The 16,357-nt window shown below is 42.4% G+C and overlaps 1 protein-coding gene across 1 annotated transcript; it reads left to right on the top strand.

Annotated features, from left to right (window-relative positions):
* The first annotated feature begins 229 nt into the window (after window positions 1-229).
* NEUROD6 (neuronal differentiation 6) lies at window positions 230-3,653 on the top strand. The gene is made up of 2 exons (XM_004045273.4): window positions 230-515; window positions 1,829-3,653. The coding sequence occupies exon 2, from the start codon at window positions 1,850-1,852 to the stop codon at window positions 2,861-2,863; it is 1,014 nt and encodes a 337-aa protein (XP_004045321.1). The 5' UTR covers window positions 230-515; window positions 1,829-1,849; the 3' UTR covers window positions 2,864-3,653.
* Window positions 3,654-16,357: the final 12,704 nt, after the last annotated feature.

The following is a 16,357-nucleotide window of genomic DNA, read 5'->3' as shown; positions in this document are numbered from 1 at the left end:
CAACATCATCAACAACAAAAAAACCTCTTGCTCACACAAAAGCCCACCTTGTAAATGAATGGAATATTAACGACCACCTAATACTTGCACCGTTGGCAGGGCGAAACTGAACACTAACACAGCTATTTCTACAGATTGCCAGTGAAACCGAAGCAGTTCGAGGAGAAATGCACCTACTGTACGTAAAATGCTGGTGCAGATTTTTTTCCTATCAGTCTAACCTTCTGTGTTGATGCATGAAGGCTGGTACCCACTTACAGGGATGCCAGATGATCAGTGCAGAATGAAGGTCCCAAGAGAGAGGATCACATGGCTCTCTCTGCCCTGTGACGTCACTAGCAGATGGCATGGGTACCAGCTCTGGCAGTTGGCATCAATGTCACTTTTTAGAGATCAATGAGATAGTGCAGATATACACAGATCTAGAGACTCCAGCAGACGATGCGACACTCAGCCTGAAAAGATTTGGAAGACCCAAAATGAAAACTGATTATTGAATGAAATTAAAACCTAAGGTAATATAAATAAAGATATACTTCAATTGATGCTGGCTTTGCATGCAAGTATTTAAAGATACAGTGTCACTGTCTTATAGTATTTATATGCTCTTTGCCATCTATAACTTATCATATTTCATTCTTATGATGTAATTATCACATACTTTCACTGCTATTATGTAACACTGCAAGTAAGTGGACATTACTAAGAGTTTGTGTATGTGTTCGTGTGTGTATGTGTGTGTTGAGGGGGCTGGAGATTGTTAAATTGAAAAGTCTCTGCTTTAATGTGCCTATTTGTTTGAAGACTTCAGATGAAAATACTTGCTGCTTCACCAAACAAAAACCAAAATGCATTTGAAACCCAAATTATTTTCCCCTTTCATTTGGGATTCTGAACACACGTGCACAATTGCAGTCAGAATCCTTGGACCGTTCCTGTCAGATATTAGCTAGAGGGAGACTTCTATGGCTCGTAGAACAAAAACACTACGAGAGTGGTTTTTGTCCAGGATGATTTGAACAGCAGTAAACAGACAATTCTATTTGGAAAAAATTTAAATGTAAATAAAATCAGTCTCTATTTTTTTAATGAAAAGAAATTGCTAGTGATTTTTATGTTTTAAATTTATTTATAGAGTTTATTCCAAATTAGCCTAATCCCCTTTTCTTTTTGAAGCCTGGGAAAATAGTGCTCTTTTACATAATTCTTTACTGATCAGAAAAAAATCAGTTTAAAAATGGACTCTGATTATAATCTTTTCTTTAAATTTGTATATTCCCACACCCACTTATCTAAATTCACAGTTGTGTGATACAGCAAATAAAGTTAAGGTTTTATTTGTTTGTTTGTTTGTTTTAAAAAAAGAACACAAATCTGTCAGCTAATGGAGAGATAGTACTTTCCGTTTTAAAAACTGGTTTATCTTCTCATTTTGTGATCAGGGGAATTGGAATTAATGAAATTCTGCATTGCAATTTCATGTTTTGCATTTGCTTGAATTCCATAATCTTTTCTGGGGGTATTAAAATCCAGTTTAAAGGCAAAGAGAAATGTAGATAGATGGTGGTGATATCACAATAATTATATGTTTCATTTTTATTTTCTTTTGATAATTTGCTCATATAAGTTAATCCTATTGAATGCATCAATGTCTTCATAATTACTTATCTTCACAAACTCAAAATTATATTTATTGTTAAAAAATCAGGCCCAGAATCAGTCTTTTTCACGTGTTTTTGTAATCTTGTGATTAAATAATTAAATATGTTTTAAGTGTATAAACTTTAAAAATGAAAACTCTTTAAATATTGTGCTGGCATTTTTTCAGGTAATTTAAGATTAGAGAACCATGTTAACACTACCGTTTGATGAGTCTGTTGTAATGCCAGAATCCCAGATGTGCAGAAAGTTTTCTAGAGAATGCGAGGACCAGAAGCAAATTAAGAAGCCAGAAAGCTTTTCCAAACAGATTGTCCTTCGAGGAAAGAGCATCAAAAGGGCCCCTGGAGAAGAAACCGAGAAAGAAGAAGAGGAGGAAGACAGGGAAGAGGAAGATGAAAATGGGTTGCCTAGAAGGAGGGGTCTTAGGAAAAAAAAGACAACAAAGCTGCGATTGGAAAGGGTCAAGTTCAGGAGACAGGAAGCGAACGCGCGCGAGAGGAACAGGATGCATGGCCTCAACGACGCTCTGGACAACTTAAGAAAAGTGGTCCCCTGTTATTCTAAAACCCAGAAACTGTCCAAAATAGAGACTTTACGACTGGCCAAAAACTACATCTGGGCACTTTCTGAAATTCTGAGAATCGGCAAGAGACCAGATCTGCTCACATTCGTCCAAAACTTATGCAAAGGTCTTTCCCAGCCAACTACAAACTTGGTGGCAGGCTGCTTGCAGCTCAACGCCAGGAGTTTCCTGATGGGTCAGGGTGGGGAGGCTGCACACCACACAAGGTCACCCTACTCTACCTTCTACCCACCCTACCACAGCCCTGAGCTCACCACTCCCCCAGGGCATGGGACTCTTGATAATTCCAAGTCCATGAAACCCTACAATTATTGCAGTGCGTATGAATCCTTCTATGAAAGTACTTCCCCTGAGTGTGCCAGCCCTCAGTTTGAAGGTCCCTTAAGTCCTCCCCCAATTAACTATAATGGGATATTTTCCCTGAAGCAAGAAGAAACCTTGGACTATGGCAAAAATTACAATTACGGCATGCATTACTGTGCAGTGCCACCCAGGGGTCCCCTTGGGCAGGGTGCCATGTTCAGGTTGCCCACCGACAGCCACTTCCCTTACGACTTACATCTGCGCAGCCAATCTCTCACAATGCAAGATGAATTAAATGCAGTTTTTCATAATTAATGAGGAAAATGAAAATAAACAGTGGTCATTCACCTCCCCTGTCTAATTAAGACAAAGCAGATGCTTGTGGGCTGAGTAATTGGCACAACTCTATCTAAGGTGTTTACTAGTTTCCGAAGTGTGTTTCAACTATTGTGAGAATTTTCTATGTAATAATAAATCTCTTTTCGTATGAGAACTTCTTTTCCTTTCCTTTTGTCTGTGAAGCACTGTGATTCTGTTTCTACTGGAAAGATTTTTTTCTTTTTAATTTTCTTTTAAACTTATTTCATTTGTTTGAACAAGGTGTCTTAAGAATATACTGTTGAATAAAGACATGCACACAGCATAATTCAATGTCTATTTTGGTTGTACAGTAATTATAAAATGCATGTTATTAAAACCAGATGAGTAAAATGATGTGTTTATAATTATTAGGAATTATATATTATGTATCTTTTTAAAATTGAAATTTTAAAATATTGAGAATATCACTAAGCTGACAATGATATTGGGAGATGCATTTGCAACAATATAAAAAGCTATGCAATTTTCTTTTTATTAAGGATGACTCTAAATACATTCAATTGGTAACTATTCCTCTTCAAGTATTTACAGATGGGGCAACATGATATTTGGGTAGCTGATGTCATAATTCGGGGACAATTATCTCAATCATCAAGAAAAAATTTCAGCACTTGTTTTGTATTATTCAGAAATTAACTGTACAGGTTTGTTATCACAATGTATAATTGTGTTTTTCCACCCCACATTTTTAAGGCAATTAAACATAGATATTTCCACTCGTAAAGGACATCTATTAGCTGTGATATTTTTGCATGCTACTTTTTATTTCCTGGTACACAGCTGCTTTCTGTCTCCAATACTCCCCACTCCTCATTTCAGAAATATTTCTGGATTACAAAACCGTAGGAGCTAAAACAAATTTCTTAAACAAAATGGCCAAAGCGCTTACAAGAATTTTTTTTTCAAGTGTCTTAAATGAAAAAAGAGGAGCCCATGAGGGTTAAACATCCTGGGGAAACAATGATAAATCCTGGTAACCTTCAGCTCTAGCCTAAAATCGGTGGCAAATTTCCAACAAACACCAGAGTGGATGTTAAAAATGGAAGGTTTTACTCTGAGCCGTTTAAATGTCTGGCCGATCAGAGGCTAAATTCTGTGTGATTAAAAGTTTCCTTACAAAGGCCACCAAAAACTTACTTTTAATAGCGCTTGGGGAGCTAAACCTCTTAAACATGATTGAGTCTCTTCTACAATCATGGGCGGGGTGGCAATGACCTCGCCAAGATGCCTTCTGGTGCAGTTTTGCCTCAGGGGGAGGAGCGGGGACAGCTGCGCAGACCGATGAGGGCAGCAGAAAGTGGGCGCAGTGGTGGCGGGACGGGGCAGGTCTTGGGTAGGCCTGGCCAACGCTGCCCCTCGGGGACCTTGTGGGCACCGCCAGAGCCGGCGCAGGCCCGACGGGGCCTGGCGGGCGGCGCGGGGAGAGGTTGCTGGCGGCGTTGCGTCCCCTCGGTGGCCGCCCGGGCACAGGCTGCACTGCCCGTGTCCCGCCCGCAGTGGGCGCCCTGGGGGCCGGGGGACTGCGCCCTGCGAACCCGGGCCGCGGCGCCCACACTGACCTGGCCTGCCCAAGAAAGGGGCTGGGTGGCATGGAGAGCGGCGAGCGCACCGCCGCGCGCGGGCCTGGAGGCTCTGCCCCTCACTCGCTCGGAGAGGGAGAAAGGGGGTCGCCCCTTCACCCGCCCCTTGTGCCACAAGCAGGGACGCGGCGCAGGCGGCGATAGCTCCAGCTATCTCTTGCCCAAGTGCAGCCGAGAGCTGACCCTGCCCTGCCCCTCCCACGGCTGGCGGGACTTCCTGAGCCGAGGCTGCGAGGCCCGCGCCCCATTCTGCAAAGGACAGCGTCTCCCTCTCCCTCTACGCCTCCAGTTTTACGCCCCTGGGCCTTTGGTGCGCAAGGCAGCCGCCACCGAGGGGCAAAGGTGCCGAGCAGCTGCTGGCGCGGGTGCTGAACGCGCCCTTCTAAGCTGGTGTGTTAGCACCTGTTCATTCAAACCCCAGAGGGCGGGGGAAAATGCCCGAGAGAGAGGAGGAACTGCGCCCCCCCCCCCCCCCCGCCCCAGGTAGAGAGAAGTTTGCCCAAACTAGACAGCCGTCTGTTCCCTCTGCCTGTCTCTCTGCACCGGAGTGACTTGCGCTTGCTTCCTCCCATATGCGCACAAAACCTGCTTTCCCTGGCACTGTGTCCGGGACTGCCAGGCCTCTTTAAGGTCCCTCAGACACTAAGAGCCCGGCCATTGCTCACCCTGTCCGACCAAACAGAAAGAAAGTGAAGAAGCATCTGGAAATGGAAGAATCTGGCCTTTTTGGTTTATTTTTTTAAGCGATCCTGTTAAATCACTAGCAGAATAGGTGTGGCTTCCCCCACCCCCCACCCCCATCTTTCTCCCTTGATCCTTGCTCCAAGGTGACCCGCTGCCCGGCTGAGAACAGCCTCGCACCTGCTCAGAATCTTGGTTCAGACAGCTTTTGAAACCCGCACAGTCTTTCCGGGGTCACAAATTCATATTGGAACCAGAGATTGCAACAGGAGATGTATCCTCCCGCCCCCCTCTGGCAATGTGGGAGAGCTAGGAAGAAAAGCAGCTGGCTGAGTGAGGAAGAAGCAAACCTCCAGGAGCTTCTGATCTCAGAGCTTTGTCCATAAGGAACTCAAGCAAAAGAGCCGGGTTTTCGGGCACAGATCCCTGAGAATATGAAATTTCTTCAAAAACTTGGATGCAAAAATGCAATGGATGCTCCCTTCTTCGGTAACGCTTGCCATGGGGGATAGTGTGTTGTGTGTGACCAGGTGTTGGGTGATCCTCGCAGCTTAGTCCTCCTTCAGATGCCCCTGATAACCCCTGGCATGGGACCCGCCCTTTACACACCACCCTGGCTGGCTGTCAGTTTGCTTTCCCAGCAGAGCTCTTCCTGTTCTCTCTTGATTGCAATCCTAAGAAATCATACGACTTGTCCATTCAAACACCAACATCACAGAGGCCATGCACTGCAAAATCTTTTTAAGATAGCACTCCAGTAGAAGGGAAAATAGTATAGTATAAAGAACATGGAAGGCTTGGGGTCGGATAGGTTTGGGTTGAAATCCTTGCTCTTATTCTGACTTCATGATTCCCTCACCTCCCAGCATGAAAAATCTTTCTCTCTTCTGAACGCTTTAAACCATTATTGTCTTCCATATTGATGAGACATCTCTTCTTTTGAGCTGAATTATGTGAATCTTATATTTGCCTTCACACAATTTTGTTTTTTCCTTTATTAGGATTAGGTTTTACATATATGCGTGTATGTGTGTATATATATATATGCTCTATATCTTTTATCTGTCAGGATATATGTCTACATCTATGTCAGTGAGTGCCCTTAACAAAATAAAGATATATTTCTTTCTCATATACAGAAATCATGGGAGGTAGTCCAGGACTGATATGGTTGTGCCGGGGCACCAGGGGCCTAGGCTCCTTCTGCCTTTCTACTCCACTATCTTTAGTGTGAGGTTTCCATTCTTATTCACCTCCTGGCCCAAGATGGCTGCTGGAGTTCTAGACATTACATCTTCATTCCAATTAAGAAGAAAAAAGGAGGTCTGGCATGATGGCTCATGCCTGTAATCCCAGCACTTTGTGAGGCTGAGGTGGGTGGATCACAAGGTCAAGAGATCGAGACCATCCTGGCCAACATGGTGAAACCCCATCTCTCCTAAAAACACAAAAATTAGCTGGGCATGGTGGCCTGCGCCTGTAGTCCCAGCTACTCAGGAGGCTGAGGCAGGAAAATTGCTTGAACCCAGGAAGCAAAGGGTGCAGTGAGCTGAGATCATGCCACTGCATTCCAGCCTGGCTACAGAGTGAGACTCTGTGAAAAAAAAAAATAAGAATAGAGAGAAAGAAAGAAAGAAAGAAGCCCCACCAAATGACTTCTACTTACTAATTATAGATTTAAGAGAAGCAGGGAAATATATCCTTTTTAACAAAGTATATTGCCACCTGGAATAAAATCAGGTCCTATCAGTAAGAATAAAAGAGAAAATGGATGTTAGTTAGGCACCTAGCCATGCCTTGAACTCTACTGTCCACCCAATTCCTTCCTCGCCTGTCTGGTACCTTGTACTTTTCCCAAGCATTCTCTTTTTGTTTCTATTACCTCTTTGACCACATACATTTGTGTTATGAATGTCTCTTAGGCGTCCCTTGCTTGCAGATGCTAGGTAAGGTTTGTCCTTAAGTTCAGTCTCTCTCTCACCTGCAAAATGCATGACCTCAGGCCTCTCGCTGTCAGTGTTTTAAAGGTATGAAGGGACCTGCTTTCATCTCCCATTCCTATTTCTACCTGTGCCTTTTCTTGGTCATATTCCCCATGCCCAGATTGCCCCTGTTGATGCCACCTCCAGTGAAACATTCTGTGGCTGGTGTTCTAGTCCAGCAGCCCACCTGATGGCACTGACCCACCTTTAACCTCAATCATCTTTTGGGCATTTGTTCCCCACTTTGAAACTGCTCTCTCTGGCTCTCATCACCTATCTCTGGTTCTCTGACCAATAAGGAAAACATGTTCTTATTTTACAGAGCAGGCAGAGTGCCCAAGCTCCTGCTGGTAAAGTTCTCTTGCTTTAACCACTCAGCCCTCTTGGTTCCAGGGCACTCAGCCACTCCCAGGTGCTGGGTCAGGGTAGGTTCAAGTGTAGCGTCATTCGATACTCAGAGCAATTGCAACATGGCTCCCCTCAGGCCTGTTTCTGAATGTCCTCATGTATTCTGATACCTTCCCTATTTATGGGATATCCTCCCTCTTCCACAGGGGTCCTATTTCTTCATCAGGTACTCAATGAAAATCCAAATTAGGAGAAAGTTCAAGTTCTTCTCCTGAGCAGCTCTATACCAGGGACATAGGAAGAGAGGGTCTACAATCTGTCCTCTCATGCTAGAGTATATCACATGATGCTCTAACCAAGGCAAAGATGGAGCTAATTGGAGACCCAAATTGGAGAACCAAAATAAAACAACAAACGCCTTTATTCATCCTAAAGCCCCAACTAACCTCTCATTCTTTTTCTTTCCCAAAGTTCTCAATAAATACCTGACACAGAATACCTCAACTTCTTCAGTGCCTTCTCTCTTTGATCTCCTCTTTGATCTTCTTCTATGGTATCACCCAGTTGAGACTGAATGTTGTAATTTACTCTAACTCCTATGATATCATTCAGACAAAGAATACTGGTGGGTGCTTTTTTTTTTTTAAGGTGTTGAAAAACATTAATAAAAAGAACTAGGATATCAGATTGGAAAAGTGGGCTGGAAATCTCATGACAGAAGGCCCTGAGTGCCAACTAAGCAGCTATGGAAGATCACTGCAGGCCGTAAGTTCGAGGACCCAGCTTTGTCCACCAATACACATTAGCCTGTGCCCTTGGACAAGTGACACAACTACCCATTCTCAATTTCCAGTTAAATAAAGATCATAAGAAGTAAAACAAGTTACTTAAGTCCAATGACTCTTCTTCAATTCTTACTCTCTTTGCTTTCTAGGTGCCCCAGCCCTCTCAAGCTATTGCAGCTCTCCTTACCCTTGTTCACTCTTCTTCAACTCTTCACCAGTGCTTAGGCCTCTGCACCTCTCTCCACTGCATCAATGATCCCACTTCCCATCTCCTGTCCCGTCTACATGAGGACTTCCCAAGCTGTGCTGCAGCCCACCAAATATCTTCACTTGGATATCCCACTCACTCTTAAAACTCACTGTGTCTAGAATGAAGCCCTCTCCAAAACACTGCCCCTCCTGCCAGCCCCTTCCAGAACATTCCTGTAGCTTCTTGTGAGTAAACTCACTGAGCCTTCTTTGATTAAATGAGACTGGGAATATGAAAAACACTTTGCAAAAAAAGTGATATTAAATATTTCTCCTATTTCCTTCTCTTTCTGGCTGTCCCCTTTCAAGTTAGTCTCCAGGTTCTGTTGATTTCTTCTTCTCACTTCATACCTGGACAAATATCCTGGCCTCCAACTAATGTCCCCTGCACCACCTTCCCTACAACCAGCCCACTTCCCAATGCCAAATTAATCTTCCTAAAATACTGCAACACACCAGTCCCTTACAGAAACACCTTTCATGGTTCTCATTGTCTATCCAATAAGTGATAAAATGCATTTTAATTTTTATTTATCTAAATCCTCTCTATTAAAACTATAGACAATTATTGACATTATATGTAACACTTCAGAATTTATAAAGTCCTTTTCACACATTCACCTTATTTGGTCCTAAGAACATAGTCACGAAGTAACACTTCCCATGATCTTTATTTTACCAGAAACTGAGAATTACCAAAGTCATTCCACTGTCTATAGGTACAGAGATAATGGAACTAACTGGCCAAAGCTGGCTTCTCATACTTTCACTCTCAACATTTCATAGACCCTTAGTTGGCACTGAAGGCCTGTGTAGGGATCCCCAGCCCACTTTTCTAACCCAAAATTTCATTTCATTATATCAATGATAAATGGTTTCCAGCAACTTTTTTTTTTTTTTTTGATGAAGTCTTGCTCTGTCACCAGGCTGAAGTGCAGTGGCATGATCTCAGTTCACTGCAACCTCCGCCTCCTGGGTTCAAGTGACTCTCCTGCCTCAGCTTCCTGAGTAGCGGGGACTACGGGTACGCATCACCACTCCCAGCTAATTTTTGTATTTTTAGTAGAGACAGGGTTTCACCATGTTGGCCAGGATGGTCTCGATCTCTCGACCTCATGATCCACCCACCTCAGCTTCCCAAAGTGCTGGGATTACAGATGTGAGCCACCTTGCCCGGCCAACTTATTTTTTTTTAAGCAGCAGTATGTATGCTTTATTCAAAGGATATCTTAGGAGTCAGTATACACATGGAAATGTTTCTGCTCCTGGTGAACACAGGTGTGGAGGGCCAGGAACCAAGACCCCCTACCCTACTTGCCCTAGCTCTGGAGGTGTCTCTGAGGAGAAATCTTATGATCATTTTTTCTTTTTCTTTTCCTTTGTTGAGAGAGGGTCTGACTCTGTCACCCAGGAAGGAGTGCAGTGGTGCAATTATGGCTCATTGCAGCGATCCTCCCATCTCATTTTTTTATTTTTTCCCTAAAGATGAGGTCTCACTATGTTGTCCAGGTTGGTCTCGAATTCCTGGGCTCAAGCAATCCATTCTACCTCGGCCTCCCAAAGTGCTGAGATTACAGGCATAAGCCACCACACCCAGCTTTTTTTTTTTTTTTTTAAATAGAACAAGAATTTTATTACTTCCACTCAGTAGTTCCTGGGGGCTTTGATGTTAAGTCATCCATAATTTGAGAAATACCAGGAATCTTAGCAATCTCAGTGACCATCTTTAACACCATCTTTACAGGGATCTCATTGACAGGTGTTCCAGGCATACCAGTCATGAAGTCACTAGTAAAAAAGGCTCAAATAACCACAGTTCTCTGGTAGGGTTTGAGGAGCGATGTTTGATGGCCTCTATTCTACAGAACCACACCCGTAAGGCTGGACCTGTTTACTGCACATCTGTCTGCCTTCACGTCTTGCAGTGCACCATCTGTTAGAGATGGTCGCTTTTCTCTCCTTCAACTTCTGAAATTCCCATGTGCTTCAAGGTCACCTCCTACATGAAGCCGCTCAGATCCCTCCAGCCTACAATGGCATCATGTTGCTCTGAAACCACAGCCCTGTTGTTTCAACCACACAATTGTCAACTAAATTTTCAGTGCCTAAATTATGTGACATTTAAAAATCTTATTTAGAACATGTATTGCTATTTAGCTTATTGAGATAACTAGCTTGTGTGCTCCTTGAGAGCAACATCAATGTTCAATCATTTTTGTGTCCCTACAGTGCCTGCACTCATTAAATTCTTGATTCATAGATTGTACTTAGGGATACAGCTCTGTTTTAATTAGAAAATAAACCCAATTGAAAGACAAAGCAGCACGAACCTTCACATCCAACAACAATTGACACTGAGCAACCATCAGAAGTTTCAGATTTTTCACCTTTCAAGTAAGAATGATGACAGTTATGTCATATGAATTTGGTGAAGGTTGAATGCAATCATATAGAAAAAATACTTAGCTTGCATCATGATTCAAAGTAAGCACATCATCGATGAGACTGACTACTATTTCTGTTACTAATGTGGTATGCACATTAACCCCTGCTAAATCTGAACAATGTAAGCAACAATGTTTTTCAAAGTGAAGGTTCAATCCCAGTAGCATGTTGTGATACAAAGTTGGTCCAGTGGATGTTATCAATATATTTTTTAATACAATAGCAAAGAGTCTCTTACACATAGTAAAAGCAAAGTTCGTCTAAAACTTTGCTTTAGACACACACACACTCACACACACACACACACACACACACACACACATGGTATGATGTCAAAAAAGTTGGAAAGCCACTAAACTGGAAGATATCTGTGGTAGCACAAATGTGTGAGACGATCAGAGAATTCAGGCTCTGCAATGCCTGAATCCCCAACTTCTGAATTGTATTATGTCATGGCAAATCCTATCACACCAAAAAGGGGAGAATTCCTGGGAGAATCCCCTACAGAATCACCTGCTAGTTTCCAGAGATGACTTTTGCAATGTAGCAAGAACCACTAAGATGCCATCTCAGGAACCTTAGTTCTTATTTCTTGCCAGAGTTTGGAAAAGGCAGTACTGTATGTAAGAACTCTAAGTGGTGGTCTCAGCCCAAAATCTCCTTAAGCTGATAAGCAACTTCAGCAAAGTCTCAGGATACAAAATCAACTTGTGAAAATCATAAGCATTCCTATACATGAATAATAGACAGAGAGCCAAATCATGAGTGAACTCCCATTCACAATTGCTACAAAGAGAATAAAATACCTAGGAATACAACTTACAAGGGATCTGAAGGACCTCTTCAAGGAGAACTACAAACACTGTCAAGGAAATAAGAGAGGACACAAACAAATGGAAAAACATTCCATGCTCATGGATAGGAAGAATCAATATCATGAAAATGGCCATACTGCCCAAAGTAATGTATAGATTCAGTGTTATCCCCATCAAGCTACCATTGACCTTCTGCACAGAATTAGAAAAAACAACTTTAAATTTCAAATGGAACCAAAAAAAGAGCCCATACAGCCAAGACAATCCTAAACGAAAAGAACAAAGCTAGAGGCATCATGCTACCTGACTTTAAACTATACTACCAGGGTACAGTAACCAAAGCAGCATGGTACTGGTACTAAAACAGATATATAGACCAATGGAACAGAACAGAGATCTCAGAAATAACACCACACATCTACAACCATCTGATCTCTGACAAACCTGACAAAAACAAGAAATGGGGAAAGGATTCCCTATTTAATAAATGGTGTTGGGTAAACTGGCTAGCCATATGCAGGAAACTGAAACTGGGCCCCTTCCTTACACCTTATACAAAAATTAACTCAAGATGGATTAAAGACTTCAACGTAAGACCTAAAACCATAAAAACCCTAGAAGAAAACCTAGGCAATACCATTCAGGAAATATGCATGGACAAAGACTTCATGAGTAAAACACAAAAAGCAATGGGAACAAAAGCCAAAATTGACAAATAGGATCTAATTAAACTAAAGAGCTTCTGCACAGCAAAAGAAACTACTATCAGAGTGAACAGGCAACCTACAGAATGGGAGAAAATTTTTGCAATGTATCCATCTAACAAAGGGCTAATATCCAGAATCTACAAAGAACTTCAACAAATTTACAAGAAAAAAACAACCCCATCAAAAAGTGGGTAAAGGATATGAACAGACACTTCTCAAAGGAAGACATTTATGGGGCCAACAAACATATGAAAAAAAGCTCATCATCACTGGTCATTATAGAAATGCAAATAAAAATCACAATGAGATACCATCTCACACCAGTTAGAATGGTGATCATTAAAAAGCCAGGAAACAACAGATACTGGAGAGGGTGTGGAGAAATAGGAACGCTTTTACACTTTTGGTGGGGGTGTAAATTAGTTCAACCATTGTGAAAGACAGTGTGGCAATTCCTCAAGTATCTAGAACCAGAAATACCATTTGACCCAGCCATCCCATTACTGGGTATATACCCAAAGGATTATAAATCATTCTACTATAAAGACACATGCATGCACATGTATGTTTATTACAGCACTGTTCACAAGAGCAAATTCCTGGAACCAACCCAAATGCCCATCAATGATAGAGTGGATAAAGAAAATGGGGCATATACACACCATGGAATACTATGCAGCCTTAAAAAAGGATGAGTTCATGTCCTTTGCAGGGACATGGATGAAGCTGGAAATCATCATTCTCAGTAAACTAACATAGGAACATAAAACCAAACACCACATGTTCTCACTCATAAATGGGAGTTGAACAATGAGAACACATGGACACATGGAGGGGAACATATCACACTGGGGCCTGTCATGGGGTGAGGGGCTGGGGGAGGGATAGCATTAGGAGAAATACCTATGTAGATGACAGGTTGATGGGTGCAGGAAACCACCATGGCACATGTATACCTATGTAACAAACCTGCACGTTCTGCACGTGTATCCCAGAACTTAAAGTATTTAAAAAAAAAAAAAAAAAAGAACTGTAAGGAAAAGATGATAAAGAACTGGGATCCATTTAACATTAGGAAGGAGAGGAGGAGCCCAGTAAGTTCAAAGACCTTACATTGAAGTATAAAGAAAGAACAACAAGAAAAAAATGTCTTGAAGCACCTATCAGCGTTGTCTGCAAGAATCCAATCAAGTCCTGGATTCACTAGGTCAGGATCCCCAAGCATGGCTGGGCATTGAGTCACCCAGGGATTGCTTCTGGAGTACCAGTTCTCAGGCTCCACCTCCACCTACTGAATCACTGGGCCACTTCATTATATGGCCCACATACATTCCTGGAATGCCATCAGCAGATGTATTCCACATCATTAAACAATAAACACAGTCTTGGAAGTGACAGATAAAGGCTAGTGAAAGGAAGGCTGCCATACCTTGGGCCAAATATTACAGCCTTTCTGCTCTCAGCAAGACAGTTGGATACAGAAAATTGGATGCAGATGATGGGATAGAACAAGAGGAGGAGGAATTCCAGGTGCCCATTTGAATTTGTGACAATGAGAAAGAAAGAGTGAAGTCAGAACATGAGCCACCCTAGCCTTTGTGAAGCAGCAGTGAAGAAAAAAACAACCCCATCAAAAAGTAGGTAAAGGATATGAACAGACACTTCTCAAAAGAAGACATTTATGGGGCCAACGAACATATGAAAAAAAGCTCATCATCACTGGTCATTATAGAAATGCAAATAAAAATCACAATGAGATACCATCTCACACCAGTTAGAATGGCGATCATTAAAAAGCCAGGAAACAACAGATACTGGAGAGGGTGAGTGATCTGCCTAGATACAATGGCAGCTTTTCTTTCCCACCTCTGAGTAGTTAGTGCTCTAGTCATAAAGTTGTGTATGCATATTGAAGACCCTGGGATCTGTCATCAGAAAGCAATGATCCCCAAACATTTTGGCATTCCTCCCTGTTCAATTTTGAAATATGCCTACACTCAAATTTCCCTTGCTGAACATTCTATAATTTATTTTCAAAATATAAGTGAAGTATGTTAGTCATGAGATTTTTAAGTGTTTGTGTGTGAGACACAACTTGAGATAAAAGGGGACATCCTAGTGGATTGAGAGCTGGAACTGTCACTCCTCATTTGTGAAGGAGGAATCCAGACTTGCAGTAGCCCTGGGAACACTGAATGCAGCCAACCTCACAGCAGTGTCTCAACGGCAGTGCCACATAATAGCAATTAGGGTTGTGTGCTTGTTATAATGGAAAAATTGTCTGTGTGCATGTTCTACAAGATCCTCTCACAGATTTGGAGAATAAAAAAGATATCCTCCAATTAATTTTTAAAATGTTATTCTCTACTACATCTGGAGAATTGCAAATTAAGATGCTTCAGTCTCTATAGGATGACTATGCAAGGAGTTGGGGGTCCCACATCATAGCAAGGAGGATCTAGACAGGAATGCAGACTGGCCAACACGCTCCAGGAACTTGAACTGTGGGGAAAAAAATTTTCACTCTCCCAGTTGGCTATTTCAGGGCTCTATAGCCATATCTTTCCATTAGCTGGTGACTTCAATGGTCATGAAAAGAGGTAGAAACGCTGTCAACTTTCCTTACAAAAAACAAGGGCAATACTTTGTCAGTTACTGTATGTCTTCAACTAAACCTCAAAACAATAGGTCTTAGCCTTCACATTTTCTGTCTGAGCAAGGGAAGGAAACTGGAGGATTCAATAAGAGCTGTTCATTCATTGAACAATTCTTTATCGCGTCCGTACCCTAATGAATCCTCTGCAGCTCCGGGCAATAAGAATGCAATGAAGGAGGAGGAAGTGACAAGCTCCCTGTGTTTCTGGGGTTTCTAGTGTAGTGAGGATGTCTATGCGTCCTTTCACCCAGTCATCACTGTTCAGGACATCCCACACCAGGTGCTACGCAATGTGCGGGAAGAAGGTAGACTCAGTAGTGAACAGGGTAGATGTAGTCCCTGCTCTCTTGAAGCCTGAATAATCAAGGCCCAAAGACCACCTATTTGTCCAACAAATACCTATTACTAAACTACGGTTTATCAGACACCACACTAGGTGTGAAGGATATAAAAATGTAAAAGACACAACTTCTACAATCCAAGAACAAGGAGTACAAGATGAGAGACAGATATATAAATTATAAATATAAATAAGTAAATCAAAAGATTTAGTGGAGGAGACACAGATGGGGGCATTGTCTGCTCAGCTTGGGCAGGGCCATAGAGAGGCCAGGAGAGGAGCTTCCTGGAGGAACAGGTACTTGACCGGGACCATGTGGGTCAGAGGTCAGAGATATTTCTCAGGTGGGCCAGTGTGGGAACTTCATTTCCAGATTATTTCTCCTGTTATTTCTTTCCAGACGGAAGTGTGACACTCCCAGCCTCCCAGTACCTCCTGTACCCTTTTCTCTAGGGACAGAATGCCTTCGTCTGATTGGAAGGTATTGGGAAGGAAAATTGGGCATGCTTGGCTCAGCTCCTCCTTCTTTCCAGCCAGCCCAAGTTAAGGAACCGTGGGAGGCCTGCAGTGGTTCAGGGTCTTCTGTGATTATTTGGAATAGTCTGTCCAATTCCAGGGTTGAGTTGGCAAGTGCATGTAGCTCATGCTCCAAGAGACATTCTCTGACCTCCACTTCATCAGTTGTAAAGTTGATCTTTGGCTTCCATTTGCCTTATTTCCTATTTCTTTTTTTTTATTATTATACTTTAAGTTCTAGGGTACATGTGCACAACGTGCAGGTTTTTTTACATATGTATACATGTGCCATGTTGGTGTGCTGCACCCATTAACTCATCATTT

Source organism: Gorilla gorilla, chromosome 6, assembly GCF_029281585.2.
Source record: "Gorilla gorilla gorilla isolate KB3781 chromosome 6, NHGRI_mGorGor1-v2.1_pri, whole genome shotgun sequence".
NCBI classification, from domain to species: domain Eukaryota; kingdom Metazoa; phylum Chordata; class Mammalia; order Primates; family Hominidae; genus Gorilla; species Gorilla gorilla.
The sequence above is the reverse complement of the archived record's forward strand: the minus strand, read 5'-3'. Positions and strand labels throughout refer to the sequence as shown.

Excerpts from the sequence above, each read along its gene's own strand:
- NEUROD6 (XM_004045273.4), top strand. The coding sequence starts at position 1,850 with ATGTTAACACTACCGTTTGATGAGTCTGTTGTAATGCCAGAATCCCAG.